General features: G+C 39.0%; 1 protein-coding gene across 10 annotated transcripts in view; it reads right to left on the bottom strand.

The window, feature by feature from the left end:
• NMI (N-myc and STAT interactor) overlaps nt 1–12310 on the bottom strand; it is a 23278-nt gene extending 10968 nt beyond the window's left edge. The window contains exons 1-5 of one of the 10 annotated variants that reach the window (XM_053215050.1): nt 12116–12310; nt 7950–8120; nt 6052–6140; nt 5246–5341; nt 2599–2761 (exon numbers count right to left, since the gene is read on the bottom strand). In XM_053215050.1, the coding sequence (XP_053071025.1) occupies nt 2599–2761; nt 5246–5341; nt 6052–6140; nt 7950–8025 (424 nt within the window). In that variant the 5' untranslated portion in view covers nt 8026–8120; nt 12116–12310. Of the gene's footprint in view, nt 1–2598; nt 2762–5245; nt 5342–6051; nt 6141–7949; nt 8121–11471; nt 11544–12115 lie in introns of all 10 variants that reach the window. The other 9 variants (XM_053215042.1, XM_053215046.1, XM_053215047.1 and 6 more) reach the window with 9 other exon arrangements.
• Between the last annotated feature and the right edge of the window lie 494 nt (nt 12311–12804).

Here is a 12804-nt window from a genome sequence, read left to right on the forward strand (position 1 = left end):
TGTGTCAGTGTCATTCTGACAATCTTATTTATCATTTGTCACTTCTCTTTAATATGTCAAAAACCAAAGAAATAAATTCTCATTTTTGTCTTTCTTAAGGTTTCCATATTAAAGACCACACGGGCTTGAATATCAAAGTGCAAATCTTTTTTTTTTTTTTTTTTGCCATATTTAATGAGGAATTTTACTTTTGCTAAAATGCCCTGGAGATCATTCATTAAAAAGATGATAGCTTATACCAATCACAAAACTATCAAATCTAATTTATTTGTGCAAATGGGAGAGGCTCAGTAATATAATTATGCCAAAAATTAAAACTCCAGGCAGCATCTATAGTTCAGTTTAAAATGCATGTGGGTGTGTATTTATTTTTAATTATGTGATATGAGAGTTTGTAACACCTCAACTGTTAATAAAGAGCTGCTTAACCTAATTTGTCACAAAGATAAGAGATGCCCACTCCCAGTCCTATAAATCTCACATGTGTTTATGACAACTGAACAGCATACACACCACAGATGAAGGAAGAGGGAAACAGGCTAAAAGGCAGGGCGTTGTCTTGTGGGAATTCACACTCATTGTACTGAGATATGACTGGATAACTTGAATTACAACTTACGTTCTTGTTAGTGGCAACAGGCAACAATAACAGAAAATGCCAATGAAGTAACAGTTAGATGATGTTCTTTCCCTTCCACACCCCCCCCCCCACCCAAACTCCAACAACTGGTGATCTGACGCAGCTGAAAGGGACCACTTGCGTTTCAGCTTTTGTGACTCTGACTATCAAAAGCCAACTTCTGTTTAATTGTGTATGAGCCCAAAGTTGTCCCAGGGGAGCAAGACCTCAGAGCTGGGCCAAGAGTGGAAACAGCGATGCAGCTGTTTCTGAAGAGAACCCTATTCCCAGCATTCCCAGGTAATCCCTGCACAGAATCCCTGCCTCCCAAATCCTCGCTTCTGTCTTTTGATTATATCCCTATCACCATTGCCGACTGCCAACACAGGGCTCTTGGCACCCTCATCTGTAGAAGCAGACCCAGGGTGGACCCATGGTGAACGAACAGTATGTGCCTATGCTAACCTGCTAGAATGTCTTTCCTTTTAACATTTATTTGCAGACTATGGTGATGGACCAGGTGTACGGAGACACGAGTTATAACCATAGATTCTCAGAACCTGAGCACTGGAAGGGCTTAAGACCATCTGGCCCCACCCCATAATGTGACAAATACAAGAACGAAGGCCCGGCATAGTGGCCTGCTCCGAGGACTGCTGGTCTAGGAGAAAGGACGTGGGTCCTCAGGGTTTGGCTCTCAGCTTTGCAATTTTTAACAGTATGAACCTTGAGCGAGTTCTTTATCTTTCCTTATCTGGAAAATTCCCAACAAGTAGCAATAATGACAGCTAACATTTATGAAGTGTTTATTATGTGTCAGATACCATGCTAAGTATTTTACCAACATTTCTCATTTAATACTCAACGCAAATCCCATGAGATAGGTACTACCACTGCCATAAAAATCTGAGATTTAGGAAGAACCCAACTAAAATCACACTTCTAGAAATGGGAAAATCTGGCATACAAAGCCAGATTCTCCTCACTAAGGAGAATAGAGTCCTACACCATGGCAGACTTAGCAAACATCAGGTCCCATTCCTAAACCTCAGACTCTTGGACTCTTTCCATTCACTGGTCATGTGCCCTTAGGTAAGTCACTTAAACACCTGAGAATCTGTTTTCTTGGTTATAAGATGCAAAGAGTAATTCTATCATATTGCTTTCACAGAGTCAAGTAAGTATAAAATGAGATGTCTTTAAGAATTCTGAGAACCATGTAGAGCTCTACTACCTTAAAATATTATTACTAGTTAAAAAGGGGGGGAGCTTCTGGGGGTTTAGTTGGATGGGTGTCCTATCCTTGATTTCAGCTCCTACCCTGAGTCAGGTCATAATCCCAGGGTCGTGGGATCAAGCCCTGCATCAGGCTCCTCACTGAGCATAGAGCCTACTTGGAATTCTCTCTCCCTCTCTCTCTCTCTCTCTCTCAAAAATAAAGTATTACTAGTAGTATTTGGAGGTGGCAGATGGAGTAAAAACACTAGTGTTGGACATCACAACACCTTGAGTCCCAGAGTCATGTTCTGAACAAATGATCATACTCAACGCTCTTTTTTTTTAAATTTTTTTTAACATTTATTTATTTATTTTTGAGAGACAGAGAGAGACAGAGCACAAGCGGGGGATGGGCAGAGAGAGAAGGAGACACAGAATCTGAAGCAGGCTCCAGGCTCTGAGCTATCAGCACAGAGCCTGACGTGGGGCTCGAACTCACAAACCACGACATCATGACCTGAGCTGAAGTCGAACGCCCAACCGACTGAGCCACCCAGGCGCCCCACTCAACGCTCTTAATGTCTGAGTTTTCTCATCAAAAAATGGGGACAATCCTACCTGCCCCAAGGTGTTACTATGAGATGAGATGAAATGACAAATATTAAAATTATAAAGCAATAGCCAAATATCTATGAAAGCTCTTTGAAAGAGCCTGTGCTTTCCAAAAGTAACATGATCGAATTTTTGAACATTACTCATACCTTCTTCTTTTTCAAAGGTGATAAGTGCTTGTCCTTTCTGTAGCTCATAAAGAACTTGCGAGCTCACTTGAAATGAACAGGAGACATTTAAAAACTGGCTGTCATTCTCAGGATTCTCTAAAGATGTGAATTTCATCTCTGTTTCAGGAATATCCTCTTTAATCTAATTTAAACAGAAATGTTTGATTAAAATCAAGACAAGAAATAACTTAAGCCCTTCCTGTGATAATGTGATTTGATCATCCAATAATTCATTCTCCACTGATTTCAGAACCCCACAGAATGCTAAGTGTGGTCTTAGTGAATATCTTTAGTAATTACTTCTTCCCAGGTAAGTACTCAGTAAAGTAATCAGATGCTGATCCTTTAATATTATTTCCCAGATGAAATTATAAGTATATAATCTCTCATTTTATCTAATCAATGTTTAAACTAGCCAATATTGGATGGTGTTCGATTCTAAAGTCTACATCATTCCTGTAGATAAGTACCTTTTAAACAACTATACCAATAATAGGGTATCCTACAAGGGAATCATAAGACAATATGTTTATTCTCATTGCAAAGTGTTATAAATTAGAGTTGCATATATGCTAAGTTTATTTTAATAGCAAACCCAGATAATTTCATCCAAAAAGAAAGCCTCCCAAATTATATGATTTAATAATTGTCAAATTTAAATTCCCCCTTCCCCAACACCTGCCCATCAACTTTTTAAAAAAAAATTTTTTTAACATTTATTTATTTTTGAGAAAGACAGAGCTTGAGTGGGGGAGGGGCAGAGAGAAGGGAGATACAGAATCCGAAGCAGGCTCCAGACTCTGAGCTGTCAGCACAGAGCCCGATGCAGGGCTCAAACCCACGGACCGTGAGATCATGACCTGAGCGAAGTCGGACTGTGCCCATCAACTTTTTAACCATTACCAAACTTAGATTTATAAAAATGTGAAGGGACACTATCAACAAGATTTATAATCTGAAGGATAAAGTTAAGTGGTTATACTTATCTGTTTAAAATCATTGGGATTAACAGACATATACAACTACACATAAATGCACAAATGAATCTGTTGTTTGCATTTCTATTTCCCATGATTATTTTACATGCTGAAAGAAAATTTGTGTGTTATTGCAAAGGGGTTAGAAATATTCAATGAGTTATTTGACCTAATTTCACATTTGTTCTATATCTTCACATGTAACTTCAGTAGAATCTCTGATTTCCATAAGTCCAGTTTCAAAACAATTGGCAGTGTCTGAGAATAGCTGGAGTGTTTCCCAATAATGTGGAAATACCCAATATACCCTGAAAAGTCGAGAGCTTTCTGGAATGAAAGTGCCTGATTCTGGTCTTAGGCACACTTGGCCAGGAGCAACTCATGTATGCTCTCTGGACCATAGTTTCAGTCCTCTGTAAACTGTATCAGCTGAGCTGGCTGGGTTCCCAAGATCCTTTGAGTGACAGGACTGGCTGATTTCATCTCCAGTCTGAGAAGTAACTACAATTGTAACAGTGTCCCATAAGTCCCATAAACACGGGGAACTCCATTTCCTGATATTCAATATCCTATCCCCCATTTCAGAAACAAAATATGACAATGCTTTAAGCATTTTAACTGTTTAAAGGAACAGTATGAGTTGTCATGGAGAAAAAGGAGTGAAAGTTATGTCTAATTCAAATACAGGAAAATTTAGGAGAGGATTTAAATGGTGAAGATATATGTCCAATTTTTTTAAACTGTGAAATCCATTTAAGTTACTTGAAGAGAACAATAAAGGCACTTAGTGAGAAGACGAAGAATTTGATCCCAAAGTGATTGATAAGGACCATTGTTTTGTTTTGCATTACCATATACATAAATAAAAATTTAAAAACATACACATAAATATAAAAAAATGTATTATCAGAAACGTACAGTCAGATGAAATTTTACAAAACGATCACACACATGTGACCAGCACCCAGATCAATAAACAGAACATGACCAACACCCAGAAGCCCTCTTGGGTTCTCTTCCAGTTCCTACCTGCCGCCAAGGGCAACCAGGATGCTAACTTTTAACATCCTGCTGTTATGCGTTATTTAAATGGAAGCATATGGGGGAACCTGAGTGGCTTAGTGGGTTAAGCACCTGACTTCAGCTAAGGTCATGACCTCGCAGTTCATGCGTTTGAGCCCCACGTCAGGCTCTGTGCTGACAGCTCAGAGTCTGGAGCCTGCTTTGGATTCTGTGTCTCCCTCTCTCTCTCTGCCCCTCCCCCACTCGTGCTCTGTCTCTGTCTCTCACAAATGAATAAACGTTAAAAAAATGTTTTAATAAAAATAAAAATAAATGGAAGCACTTGGTATATCCTCTTTTATGTTTTTTGCTTCAACATTGTGTTTATGAAATCCACCCATGTGGCTGCATATAGCTGTGACCTGTTCATTCTCATTGCTGTATGGTATTCCATTGTGTGAATACACCCCAAATTAATAATTCAGTCTAGTGGGGAGGGACAGTTGAGTTGTTTTCAGTTTGGGGCTATTACAAACAATGGTGCCATCAATGTTTACAGTGTTTTAAAAGTGAATTCTGTGTAACTAAATTGTTTTTTCGGAAAAATGGTGTCCGTTAAGAATGTGATATACAAAATAAAGAGGTACCTGGGAGTTTATGGTGGACTCTTGTAACTTGGCCTCAAGCCTTTGGATCTCCTCCTTTAACTGAGTATTCTCCTTTGCAATTTTATCAATTAATCTCTAAAAAATATCAAACAGCACCAAAAAATTAAACAGCTCCTGACTTCATTTTTCTAAACAAATTAAAGAAGCTAAATTTCTATCATCTTGATAAAGGCAAAGAAAGACATCATCGTTATCACCTAATAATTCTCCTACCACTGACAAGTAGTATTATCTCCATCATGCAAACAAGGAAACTACCTTTCACACTAGACCAAGGTCACAGACATTTTTATAGTGGGGCAAGGATTGAGACCCAGACCTGAATCTCATTTCAGTGTAACTCCTTGCCTGGCTATTTGTGACAACAATATGACTTTTAAATTGCACTGTAATTGTGGACATATGATACTCAAAGGCAATTTAAAAAATTTTTGCTATGATTCCCACAGTACAGCTGCCTTGACATGCCAGACATATGGCCCTGGGTAAGTGGCTTAAGCTACCTGAACCCCCATCCCCGCATGGGTCTCATCAGATAATTGCTAAGAAAGCTCTTAACTTCTGGGTGCAAATCAAAAAAAGGAGAAAGGGAGTGAAAGAAAACAGCTAATGTTGTAAGCCTTGTAAGAGAAAGAACAGAAATACGATTCTTTTTGTAAGGTTTGAATGGAAATAAAATTTTTGAAAAAAATTCAAAGTAATGTTAGACAAAAACATACAAAACATGCCTCACTGCAAAACTAATAGATATAAATTAATTTTTAATAGTACCCAGTAATTTTTACCTCTCTTTGTTCATCTTTCATAAATTCTTCCTCTAACCAAAGCTCCTCGTGAACTTGGCTTTTGTTATTTCCACTGTCTGCCATGATTCCTAATTATTACAAAAAAGTAAATATTTTAAAAATCATACATATACACAAATTCAAGAAGAAATAACTTTTATCCTTTTACAAAAGAAGAAATGTATTTTTGTTATATTTTTTCCCTATCATCAAAGTTTTTATTATCATGTGGCTTATATTTGAACAATGCCTATATTTCAAATAACTTTCATACCTATACAGACATAAAAGGGTCTAGAAATCCTTTGCTTTTCAACACAATGATAGAAAATAACAGGGGTGCCTGGGTGGCTCAGTCAGTTAAGCATCTGAATCTTGATTTTTGGCTCAGGTCATGATTTCATGGTAGTAGGCCGAGCTCTGCATCAGCCTCTACACTCACAGCTCTCTCTCCCTCTCTCTCTGCTCCTCCCCTGCTCATGTGTGTGCTCAATCTCTCTCTCTCTCTCTAAAAAACAAATAAATAAACTTAAAAGAAAAAAACACAAGTCTAAAATTTTTTAAAAAGGAAAGAAAATAACAGGTATTAATATTCCTTTGAGGTTCACATCTTAATCATAACATGGTGCCCCATATTAAAAGATTACCATTTTGGTCTTTTCAAAGATTTTGATTTATCTAATTCTTCCTATTGTACTCCCCAAATGTAAATGGAGTAGAAAGGCCCCAAACACCCTTCCTCTGCACGTACGGAAATTCTTATCAGAATTTTTACAAATCCTCCCCTGTCTAGACACCTGAATAGGAAAAAAATTACATCTTTACTTCTTTTTTTTTTTCTTAACATTTATTTATATTTTGAAAGACAGTGAGAGACAGAGCACGAGCAGGGGAGGGGCAGAGACAGAGGGAGACACAGAATCTGAAGCAGACTCCAGGGTCTGCTGTCAGCACAGAGCCCAATGCGGGACTCAAACTCACAAACCATGAGATCGTGACCTGAGCTAAAGTCAGTCACTTAACTGACTTAGCCACCCAGGTGCCCCAAAAATTACATCTTTACTTCTAACAAACTCTCACTGAAACATCTCTCTTCAGATATGAACATAAGGCAACAAGCCACACAGTATTTGCAGCACCTGGACAAAAGTCACCAAGAGGACACAAATATTTTCATAAAATATTGTAACTGTTGCAGAAGTCCCGAAATATGTTTGTGTTTAACCTTGTTTCAAAATGATGGCAGCTGCTAAACTCATTACTAGGTATTGTGATATGCTGTAATATATTGATGTATATTACTATATCAAAAATTTGCTTTTTTAAATATTTTGATAATCATATTTCAATATAATTGGTTTCCTTTGTAATTGTCTATATATTATTTTATATATTAAAAAAAAAATTTAAAGGCCTATAGGCTTTATCAGACTGGCAAGGAATCCATGGCACAAAAAAAGTAAACATGTGCCTGCATATGAATTTACCAGATGTAAGTCCCAGATCAAAAATTGAGACAAGGAATAATATAACAACTATTTTTATTGCTTTAAAAACATATTAAAAACCAACTTGTGATATAATATAATCCTCTAAAATTTCAAGAGCTAAATTCTCACTACTCCTATAGAAGAAACAGGAAAAATATTTATCCCTCCTTAAAAATAAAACAGAAGATTGGGGGGCCTAGGTGGCCCAGGCAGTTGGCCATCTAACTCTTGGTATCAACTCAAATCATAATCTCATGGTTCGTGAGTTTGAGCCTCACATCGGGCTCTGCCCTAACAGGGAGCCTGCCACAGATTCTCTTTCCCTCTCTCTTTGCCCCTCCCCTGCTCCTGCTCCCTCTCTCTCAACATAAATAAATAAACATTTTAAAATTAATTAATTAGGGGCACCTGGGTGGCTCAGTCGGTTAAGCGTCTGACTTTGGTTCAGGTCATGATCTTGTGGTTTCTGAGTTCCAGCCCACATCGGGCTCTGTGCTGACAGCTCAGAGCCTGGATCCTGCTTCAGATTCTGTGTCTCCCTCTCTCTCTGTCCCTCCCCTGCTCACGCTCTGTCTCTCTCTGTCTCTCAATAATAAATAAATGTTAAAATTTTTTTAAAAAATTAAAAATTTAAAAAATTAAAATTAATTAATTAAATAAAATAGAAGACTGGCAAAAAAAATAGTGTGAATACTAGCAGTTTCCAAAAACAGAGGGAATCACATAGCACCTGGATCTTGGTTTCTAATCTATTCTCCAATAAACAGAACCAGGGCTCCTTGGAACAATGGCTGATTCTACCTATGGGACAAGAAATATACAAGATAAGCCTGGAGCTTCCAATGGTCAAACATACATAAAGGGGGTTTTTCAAGTAAGTAAATATACAGAAGATAAAAGGAGCCAGGTTTTTCATTGCCAGGGAAGGTAATTATAAATATAGAAAGAAAACTAGAATGAATGCTATGGATTAGAAATGGAGATATCAGTGTAACCTCATGATATCCATAGGCAGAATGACAGAAAGATACATACATGCTGTACATATCTATCTGTATATATACACCTAGCTCTGTCTGCTGAGAGGGTCTGGAAGAAAAGACAATAGCAATGAGTACACCTAGCCCCCAGAATTTGGTTTCTGATACCATCCTCCACTACAAGGAACCAAGGATTTTCAGAGAAATGGTTGATACCAGGACTGGGACAGGAAAAATACAAAATAAGCACCTAATGTTGCCAGAAAGCAAAGAAGTGCTCAAAGAATGATGAGGGCATGTCGAAAAGACATGAAACCCAGCTTGAGGAGGTTCTCACTGGCCAAATCTGGGACTAAATAAAGCATAAAAATAAATAATGACACTGAGTATCATTATGAATTAATGATAATTATCATTATGAATTAAAGCATAAAAAAAAGTCCACTGAGTAAATTAAAAATCTATGAGTCCATACCAACATACATACATACATACATACATACATACATACATACATAAATTGAAATTTTGGTAAGAAAAAGACCATCCAGTTAGTTTCAAAATACTTCCACACAACCGGGGCACCTGGGTGTCTCAGTCGGTTAAGTGTCCGACTTCAGCTCATGATCTCACGGTTTGTGAGTTCAGGCCCCGCGTCGGGCTCTGTGCTGACAGCTCAGAGCCTGGAGCCTGCTTAAGATTCGGTCTCCCTCTCTCTCTGCCCCTCCCCCCCCCCCGTCAATAATAAAGGTTAAAAAAATTAAAAAATACTTCCATACAACATATTAATTTCAAAGGGTAAAAAGTAGCTTTACATTGAAGAAGCCGGGCAGATGCCACCATAATAAAATAAACAAAGTAAATAATGAAATAAGCCAAAATCATCTGCCATCTGATAGGGTGCACTTAGAACACAGCATGACTTCTATGATATTCCTGCCAAAGATACGTAATCTAAATCTCAGTATGAGGAAACATTAGATAAACTGGCCTGTTCTCTCCAAAAGTGTTAAGCTCATGAAAGCCAATGAAAGGCTGAGAAACTCTTCCAGACAGAAGGAGACTAAAGGGACATCACAACTAAATGCAGTACATGACTCTGAATTGGGCCTTTTTGCTACACAGGATATTATTAGTACAACTGTCAAAATGTGAATGGGATCCAAGGATTTGATGGCAGTAACATATCAATATTAATTTGATTTTGATGACTGAATTTTAGTTAGGTAGAGAATATGTTTTGTGTAGGAAATATATATTCAAGAATTCCAGAGCAACGGGTCTTGAAGTTAAAATCTTATTCTCAAATAATTCAGGAAAAAGGAAAGTTGTTTGTTTTGTACTTGCAACTTTTCTGTAAGTATGAGATGGTTTCAAAATATATTAGTAGCTCCCTGTTGCACCAACTACAGAATCCTTTTAATGAGACTCAACAGTCATCTGAGGTCTTACACAGTCTAACCAAAACTTACTTTCTAGTCTTATTCAGACAACTTCTACACTAAGCACCCTAACCAGACTGAACACCTGAAGGTCCCTCCTTTCCCTCCTGTCCCTCAACATGTCATATACTTCCTCTCCTCTCAACCTTAATGAAATTCTACTGTTCTTCAAGGTCCATCCCAAATTTCCCCCAAGTTTTTAAAGCCTTTTCTGATTCCCCTAAAGGACATTACTTCTCCCTCTTTTATCTCTTTTGGAGAGCTTTAATTATTTGTATGCCTGTGTCATTTTCCATGACTAGATGTTTATGACCTTGAGGCCAAGGACCATGTCCACTCCTCCTTGCATCCATTCAGAGCACAATATAAGAATACACACTGACAACTGTGGTATCTTAACTAGTATTTGTTCTGCTCAGGACATTCCATACATGTGAAGTTCTCTTATTACATTTCCAGAAAGCAGAAATGGCAACATTATTTGTTTGATTGCTTTTTTTTAAATCAATATTTTTAAGAGTTTGTAATAAAGACTCTCAATATATTTAACTCATATAAATGGTCTACTACATAATACTCCCAGAACTTTTTTTGGTATATTTAGTGTCTGGATACTTCCCCTTTTTGCTTAGTGGGATGTACAGTAATAGGCTTCCTTTTATACCATCAGATAGTAGGCAAAATAATGACCCTCTCAAAGTTGCCCATGCCTAATCCCCAGAATCTATGAATATGTCAGATTACAATTAAGGTTGTAGATTGAATCAAGGTCACTAATCAGACGACTTTAAAATATGAAAATCATTCTGGATTATCCATGGGGCCAATATAATCATGAGGGCCCTTAAAAGTAAAAGAGGAAAGCCAAAGAGCAGAGTCAGAGTGAGATGTGACAACAGAATAATGTTCAGAGAGATGCAGTGATGCTGCCTTTAAAGATGGAGAAAGAACATCACTAAGCCAAGGAAGGAGGGCAGCATACAGAAACTGGGGGGAAAAAAAAGAAAACAGGTTCACCCCAGAAGCCTCCAGAAAGAAAAGCAACTCTGCAGACACCTTGATTTTAGCCCAATGGGATCCAGGTTGGCCTTCTAACCTGTAGACTTTATTTTTTTTAAATATATATGAAATTTATTGTCAAATTGGTTTCCATACAACACCCAGTGCTCATACCAACAGGTGCCCTCTTCAATGCCCATCACCCACTTTCCCCGCCCCCCCACCCCCCATCAACCCTCAGTTTATTCTCAGTTTTTAAGAGTTTCTTATGGTTTGGCTCCCTCCCTCTCTCTTTTTTTTCCCCTCCCCCATGGTCTTCTGTTAAGTTTCTCAGGATCCACATAAGAGTGAAAACATATGGTATCTGTCTTTCTCCGTATGACTTATTTCACTTAGCACAATAACCTACAGACTTTCAAGATAATGAATTTGCGATTTTTAAGCCACTAAGTCTATGGTAATTCTTATGACAGCGAATGAAAAATCCAATGCAAATCATCACCACTCACCTACCACCTATTTTCCTAATATACTCATATCACTTTGTGCCAGGCCTGATAGAATGGAATCCTTCAATAAGCCTGCCCGGCAGCAAATGACAGGAAATGAGGGGAAGGAAGAAAGGAAGTAGTTTTTAATACAATGGCGGTACACATATATAGTTTAAAAAAAACAAAACAAACTCATGCATGTTCTAGAGACAGAAAAACAGCGTGCTTTCCTTTGGATCTCTTTCAAGAAAATCCTTGCATATTCCAAAAAGTGAGGCACAACTGCCAAACCCTGCACCTGACAAGGAGAGTAAATCTTAAGGAATCAAGTGCCCCTAAGAACTACATCGAGAGACTCTCACAGGAACATTGAGGAAACACCAACCATTTTAAGTTTCAATTTCCCAAATTAAGCAAACCAAGAGGACGGGGTCAGAGGCCAGAGCGGGGGAGGGGATGGTGGTGAGACAGACGCGGCCCGCTTCACCCCCGCCCTGCACGCACCCTGGCGGCTGTGTCACCGTAGCGACCCCTCGGCTCGCTGCCGGCCGCCTCCCCCCATGCCGCCCCGGGACCCGCGGAACCCGCCTCCCTCCCCATCCAGGGCCTCTCCAGGAGCAGGGATGGGGATGGGGGGGGGGGGGGGGCAGGGCGCCACTCACCCGCCTCTCCGGTGGGACGCGGCTCCCAGCGAGGGCGCCCTTCCGGAAACTTCACCGGGCTGAGCGCGGAAGGAGCGTCGCCAGAAGTCCCGGGGTCGCACGCAAGGGCTGCCTTATTCCCAAATGCTCGTAGTTCGTAGTTCGGATCAACAGCTTGGTTGCTAAAACCAAAAACAACCACCCCCCGCCATCACCCCCCCCCCCGCAAAAAAAAAAAAAAAAAAAAGGAAAAGACGTTAAAAGGGAAAGGGAGGGAAGGAGAAGAGAAGGAAAAGACAGACGAAATTGTTGCTCATATGGAGATTTTCTTTAAAAGTAACCACTGTTCCCACAGCTCTTTCTGCCCCGGGTCCTGTCCCCCGAGCCTTAATGAAATCACCTTTTTTCACCCGAAGAAAAACAAAAACAAAGAGAAACAACAACAACAACAACAACAAAAAACTAACCACTGTTGGAATACCAAATGTGGTGTCTCCAATGATGAATTACTCACAAGTTGTAAGTATTTTCAGTTTCGATTTTTAAGACGTGGTTCTTTTGATACAGAAAATAAACTGTCAGGTACCAAAGCACAGAGGGGTTGGGTGAAGTAGGTCAAGGGGATTAACATGTACAAACTTCCAATTATAAAATAAATAAGTCACAGGGATATAACGTACAGCACAAGAAATATAGTAAATAATATCGTT

Source organism: Acinonyx jubatus, chromosome C1 (genome assembly GCF_027475565.1).
Source record: "Acinonyx jubatus isolate Ajub_Pintada_27869175 chromosome C1, VMU_Ajub_asm_v1.0, whole genome shotgun sequence".
Classification (NCBI taxonomy): Eukaryota; Metazoa; Chordata; class Mammalia; order Carnivora; family Felidae; genus Acinonyx; species Acinonyx jubatus.